Below are 7,418 nucleotides of genomic sequence, written 5' to 3'. Positions count from 1 at the left end.
ATATATACACACACATACATATATATATATATTCCGAGATGCAGCACAGAGTTTTATACACACACACACACACACACACACACACACACACACACACAAGCACACACAGAAGGTGCGATGGGTAAATTGTCGCCATTCTATATTTTTAATTTCTCACATGTGCATCATTAATTTGTTTTTGATTTTGTTGACTACACAGTATAGCAGGGTCAGTTGGGCAGTGTTTGTGAGAAAAACAATACCATGATGATTTTCACTGTCAGAAATTTGGAAAAGACATGCTGTGCTGCTTGGCATTTGCACCAGAAGCTCCAGTATGGACATTTCAGAGTGTTTGAGTATCATTCTGGGGACAGTGCAATCTGTGGACATGTACCGAGAGTGATACTCTGGGAATTATTGAAAAACGAATGGAACAATATTACTCCATCATTTTGCAAGAGATTAATTCAGTCTTGTGGTAAGAGATGTCAGGAGGTCATTGATAGTAAAGAGATGTTCACAAAATATTAATAGTAAGAGTTAGATATATCTAAATATGTGTAAAATATCTAGTCTCAACGTTTTGTTAATCTTCTATAATAATACACTTGTTCTTAATGACCCTTATATTATGGCCACTACTGTATTTAAAGATAATTTTATGTAATTTTGGTAAATATTTCTATCTATCTATCTATCTATCATATATATATAAATATATATATATATATATATATACAGAACATGAAGATGGATGAAACGGTGCAAAGCATTTTGCCTGGCATGTTAACGATTCTGCCAGCTCCCTACTCCTTGTTACTTTCTAATGCCATAGAAATAACACAAAATACTGCAACAAAATCGTGTAGAAGCTAAATTCTCAGAGAGTTGATCTAAATGTGTTTCAATCCATTTCTGGTTAATGGCAATCCAATCTCTTTGGTTAGATATCGAAACTCCAGCCAAATTGATATCTCCCATAATCAGTGTGATGAATAGTTAATGTCAATGGGAGATGGTAGGAAGACTTAGCTGAACAAATTGAATAACTATCAAAATGCAGTCAAATTTGGAAGATGTGAAATGCCTGTCTTTCCTCATGAGAGGGAAAAATAACAATTAAGAAATTAAGAGGCAAAGGCTCTATTTTATAAGAATACAGATTTCTTAGATACAGTGCTGGATTAAGACTGTAACATAACACATTTGGTCCCTAGGCCTTATTTAACTCTACTATATTCAAACAATCAATCAATAAACCTTTATATCATTATTTTTGCTGACCTTTGACCCCAGATCAGCCCTGATCCAACAGACCTCTGATTGCAAATGTTTTAACTGTAACAATCCTATTCTTTTTTTTTTAGACACTGAATCTAAGAGTAGATTATTAAAATGTATCTAATTATTTTAGCTTGTGGGATGTGATTAGGAAAGTATTTAAGTGCTATTTCAACTACATTGAGCTTCCTTTGCTAGTTCATCCTTTCTTTTTGGTGAAGCATACTATCTTAACGCTTAGCACAGAAAACGTGGTCCTCATTCCACAGATGTCAGGGAGTTTGTTGATAAAAATTTGGATATTGTTTTATTTATACACGACTATATAGAAGTTTCATTACATGTTTGTTACACTTGCACAGCAAGGACAAAGAATTGGGCTGAATCAATGAGTGCAGGAGTGAAAGGAGGAATCAGAAATGATAAATATATATATGAAATAAGAGGTTATAGAATAATAAATACAATATATAAACTTATTACATTCATGAAATGGCAAAGAAATAGAAAGAGAAACACAAAGTAAAACAAACTTCCCATAATTATAACAATATCTCAATGCGATGGGCATAAAGCTTGAGGTTTATTGAGGAAGGAATTTTAGTTTTGTTGAATTGTGTCTGTTCTGCAATGCTGGCGCAGCCACCAAAGAGAGAGAAAGACATGATTGAATAATGTTTTCAATCAGTGTCGTAGTCATTCATGGTTACCTTGTCTCTAATATGGACAGATGATTTAAGACTCCAAACACATGTCTCTCCATTTTGAAGATGCCAGAAGGTTTACTGAAGATTTTGTTGCTTGATTGAGGAGGTTCAGCTAATACGAAATCTAGACCTTCATATTGGCTTGGCTTCCATACTAGTTGGAGGAAGAAATATAACACTCATGGATATGTTTTTTGAAAAGTGTGAAAAATGTTTGCTTATATTCTTGGGAAAAGGTATGAACATCATACATTCTTATCTTCCTCATAAATCTAAAACTTCTTGTTCATGTAACTAATAGAAAATAGGTTTTAAAAAATGATATTATTACAATAACAAAAACTGTTTAGTATTTCACACGCACAAAGATTTGATTAAGAATAAAGGAAACATATGCAAAAGGAACACAAACATTGTTTCTTTTTTCTTTTAGTAGAAATGTTAAGAAATGGAAAGTTAAATTAAAGAATGACAAGGGAAGGCAAAAAATAGCAATATTTACCTCTTGAACAATTCTTCCAGTTCACTTCTCCTAGTGAGAAGATGATAGAATTTCACAAATTCTTCACTATCCAAAGTTTGCTTACCATGACGGTTGACAGTTTTGTCTGTGTTAGCTTCCTTTAAAAGAAAAAAAAAAAAAATTATAGCCTTGTGCCTTTGTTAGAAACAATTATTAAAATTATTTATAGTCATACAATACTGATTCTGTAACCACTTTAATTATGCTCCCTATTGAACCACAACCTAAGGGCTTGGATGAGAAGCACTCTTGCACTATTTTCTATTAAAGTCGTTTTATGCTATTCATATCTGTCCTTACTTTATATTGCCAACTGACTGGATAATTCTCATTGAACCAAGTAAAAAGGTTTTCAGTACAGCACTCACTCACAGATTGCACTCAAATTATTCATCACAGTTCCAAGGTCCCAATGATAATTTGCAGTATCATGACCTTGTTAATATCTTTATTCCAATGTTTGAGAATTTCATTTTCCAAGATTCTATAATACTCTAATTTTTCTTTCTTCTTTTTCTCAACTCTGGTATCAAAAGGGTGCATCCAGACATACTTTCTTTTTCTCATAACAACAACAAAATCCAACTTGTGCTCTGTTCTATTTTCAGTATGTGTAGGAAAATCCCATATCTTCATATTATTGTCTTCAAGAGCTTTCATTTCTGTTCCCACAAAAATAGTCAATGCTCCTTTTTGCATATCAAAAAAAAAAAAAAAAAAAAAAATTGAACCTCTTAAAAAAATTCCGTTGAATTATTGCAGCAATTTTCTGAAGCCTGTACTTTTTATAATCATCTTGAGTTAACTGTGGGCATCTTATATGATGTGAGTTATAGCCTCATGTATATCACTGCATATTCTATGTTTGAGTTTGACTCAACTATGATTTTGTTTTTTAACCATTAGTTTCTCAATACAATTTATCTTTAGCCATTTGCCGGTCCTGTTTATCACATGGGCATATTTCTCTGGCATCCAGGCATCATATATGATGTACATTCCCAATTTTTTCAACCACCATAGTAATTTGGTACTTATGAAAGAAAAGATTTATATTAATTACTCAGAACATGAAACAGGGACTAACTAAAAGTCTGAAAACACGCATTAATGTTTAGCACAAACTTATGAGATTCTTTGGACAGGTAAAGGATTAAAGTCTGTTCCTCTGCTGCTAACTTTGCACCAAATTACAGATAGTTCTTTACTATCAGAAATGCAATGAGCCAGTGATTTACGTATTGGATTCTTGTAACTAATAACACTTTTGTTCACATGTTATGAAACAAAATATATTTATTAATAAATGAAGTATAAAAAAAAAGAAATTAAAAAAAATGAAATAAATGCAAAAGAAATTACATTGAAAATCTGCAAAATGTATTTCTTCTTCATGCGTGCATTAAGGGTCTTCAGTAATTTAACCAGTTCATCGAAATCCACTTCACCATCAGAATTTTTGTCAGCACTTAGAAAAGCATCTCTGATCCATGTGAAAAAATTGGTTAAGGAACTTATATGTTTTTGGTTAATATTACAATAACACTGCGTAACACAATTTTTGTCCTTGGGTAGTAACTGTTATTTCCTACTTGCTTACCCCTAGAAAGTTGGGAAGCAAGCTTCTTAACGACACAACCACACCTTGTTTCAAGTGTGTGTGTGTATTAATTTGATGAGTAACAAGGCGAGTTGATCAAATGACTAAATACTCATTGTCAAAACTAACAAAGAATCTATAAATTTTATTTAGTTTACAGCAGCAGAGTTTATTGAATGCAAACAAACACACAGACAAGCATACACACACATACATGCACAGAAAACAGAGAATACACACACATACATGCACAGAAAACAGAGAATACACACACATACATGCACAGAAAACAGAGAATACACATGAACTTCAGTTTACAAAATAGATGCATTTTTTTAATGCATATTGTTACTTAACCCCAGGTCAACTCTGATCAAGTAACCTTAGCATCTGTTTTCCATGCTGGCATGGGTTGGACAACTTAACATGAACTGGCAAGGCTAGGGGCCACACCAGATGCCATAGTCAGTTTTGGCTTGGTCTCTATGGCTGGATGTCCTTCCTAATGCCAACCACTATTTTTCCGTACCTATCACTATAGGTGGGTATCTATCATAGATGGGTTTATCATCAGAATCGTTTTAACCTTTACTTTTTTTATTTTGCATGGTTTGGATGGAATTTGATGAGGTGCATTTTTTACAGCTGGATGCTCTTGATGCCAACCCTCCAAGTAAGATAATATTTCTTCATGACCAGACATATCTTGGATGACTGGAAATGAAGGACACTATGTGTATGATGGTAACACTTGCTTACATCTATCATGTGATGCCAGAAAAGGAGACAGTAACGCACACACACACAAAATGCTACATGTATGTATACATACATAAATGCAATGGGTTTCTTTCAGTTTCTGTCTATCAAATCCACTCACAAGGCTTTGGTCGGCCTGGGGCTCTAGTTGAAAAAAACTGCCCAAGATGTCACACAGTAGGACTGAAACTGAAACCATGTGGTTGGGAAAAAAAAAGTTCTTACTACACAGCCATGCTTGCGAATATAAAACTATCAACCATCAGTGAAACAAAAGTTGTACCTAATGATCTCATTTATGACAGAAACAAAAGATTTAGTTGACTATTATGTTGCTAAAGAATCATTAGAAACAACATTTAATAAAGCAATTTATAAAAAAAAAAACAGGAACAAAGGATATCTGTCATATTCTCTCTCTTGTTGGGCAGATTTTTCAGAGGCAATCACATGACGAAGTCCTCGTACCCACATGTCTCTAAGATTTTCATTCGGACTCATCAGTGTGACAAGATTATGGCGTGCACCAACCACAATACTAAAACATTGCTCTTTCTGGAAAAAAAGATATAAAACAAGAAATATAAGCTAAATACACAGCAATAAAATATAAATCCAACATAAAACTAAAAGGAAATGATCAAGAATTGTGTGCATGCACACATACCTGCATATATGAAAATATGCACAGAGACTGGAACATGTATATACCTAAAAAGATACCCATACATGCACACTCAGATAGATATATAATGAGAGAGAGAAACACACAGAGCGAGAAGCATACATCCACAAACAAAGATAGACAGACATACATACAAATACACACATACCAGTACAGACATGCAGTTACATGAAAAAAGAGAAGAGCACCACATACTGACACTTGCAGACAGCTAAAGACAGACTTATGCACAACAGGAACACACACAGATAGACATACACATTTGCATACACACACACGTTTACTCACACAAGTGAATATATATGCACAGACAAATAAACACACACCAATGCAGACATTCAGCTACAAAATAAAGAGAGAGAGGTGGAGAGAGAGGACTAGATCTATATTCAGACACACACACACACAGACAGATATAGACATACAGACAGACATGCACATGGGCATACACACTCAATAGAAACTTGCATTCTGAATACTTTCTTTTCCAAGCAATGTAGAACAAGAAAATTTGTAATTATATGAGTGAGTGAAGGTGATCAATACAATAATTCAGTCTAATAAATTAATCAATAACATGAATCGATACAATAAGTTACTACAATAAATCAATATATAGCAATATATTTTACTGCTAGGATGGTGGATCAGTAGAATTGTTAATGATGAATAAGGTGCCTTGTGCTATTTTGTTACAGCATTTTATGCCATGAGTTCAAACTGAACCAATATCAAATTTAGTTCCCAGCCTTTTGAAGGCTGGGAGAATGGATGTCAGTAAAATAGTACACTAAAATAAAATAGTACATTAGGACACTAGTGAAATGCTAGTGTTATTGACTGAATCCCTTCCCTCAAACTTGAGGCGGTGTGGTAAAAAGTTTGCTTCTAAACCACATGGTTCTGGGTTCAGTGCTATTGCATGGCACCTTGGGCAAGTATTTTTTACTCTAGCCTTGGGCCAACCAAAGCCTTGTGACTGGATTTGGTAGACAGAAACTGAAAGAAACCTGGTGTGTTTATGCACAAACACACACACATACATGCACGCACACCAGCATGAAACAGACATTAAATGAAGATGATGAAATTCACGTATTTCAGTTGGTATTCAATACTTTCAGCTTAAACAAATATATAATAGCTTACTATGTTATGTACAGGTATTGAGTTCTTTATTAAAATTTATGTTTTGTTCTAGTGAACAAATACATTATTATATATACCTCAACCCATACACAGTCTTGTTTGTTTGGAGGCACAAGCAAGAAAAAAAAAATAGGACTTAGAGAATTTGATGACTCACTGTCATGATTCAAAGCTGTTAGTAATAAGAAATAGTCCCACTGATAAAATAACAACCCTCCCTTTGTTAACCATTTCCTGCCAGTAATATCTTCACAGTAGTAATACATCATGCAAAAGTGCAAGTCATATGTGCTTCTCTAGTACTCTCCCAGTAGACAGTGCTACATATCAAATGTGAAATAGTAACAATTTTAACAATTAAAACAAAGTTGTGAGGAACCAAATTTCAGAGGCTTATAGTGATGGTTGTTACAAACTATGTTATAATGCTGAGCTAGAGTAAGTAAAAACAACATCATCATCATCACTGTTTTAATGTCCACTTTTCTATGCCTGATTTGTTCCACAGAGATCACTGAAGCAGATTTTCTACAGCTGGATGCTTTCCAGGTCACCAAACTTTACTTGTTTCCTTGGCCAGATATGGAGAATATTGGAAATGAAAGACACTGCTTGTATGACAGGGATACTCATTTCCAACTGTCACATGATGTCAAAATGAAGAAATGCAAACACTCACAAACATATATATATATATATATATATATATATATATATATATATATATATATA

At 33.7% G+C, this 7,418-nt stretch overlaps 1 protein-coding gene across 1 annotated transcript in view; it reads right to left on the bottom strand.

The window, feature by feature from the left end:
- LOC106880478 (1-phosphatidylinositol 4,5-bisphosphate phosphodiesterase delta-4) overlaps positions 1-7,418 on the bottom strand; it is a 143,011-nt gene that overhangs the window by 65,848 nt on the left and 69,745 nt on the right. Inside the window, exons 4-6 of the mRNA XM_052972256.1 lie at positions 5,256-5,407; positions 3,856-3,985; positions 2,473-2,591 (exon numbers count right to left, since the gene is read on the bottom strand). Coding sequence (XP_052828216.1) covers positions 2,473-2,591; positions 3,856-3,985; positions 5,256-5,407 — 401 coding nt within the window. The remainder of the gene's footprint in view (positions 1-2,472; positions 2,592-3,855; positions 3,986-5,255; positions 5,408-7,418) is intronic.

This window comes from Octopus bimaculoides, chromosome 13 (assembly GCF_001194135.2).
Source record: "Octopus bimaculoides isolate UCB-OBI-ISO-001 chromosome 13, ASM119413v2, whole genome shotgun sequence".
Classification (NCBI taxonomy): Eukaryota; Metazoa; Mollusca; class Cephalopoda; order Octopoda; family Octopodidae; genus Octopus; species Octopus bimaculoides.
Note: the sequence above shows the minus strand (reverse complement) of the source record. Positions and strands in the feature narration are given on the sequence as shown.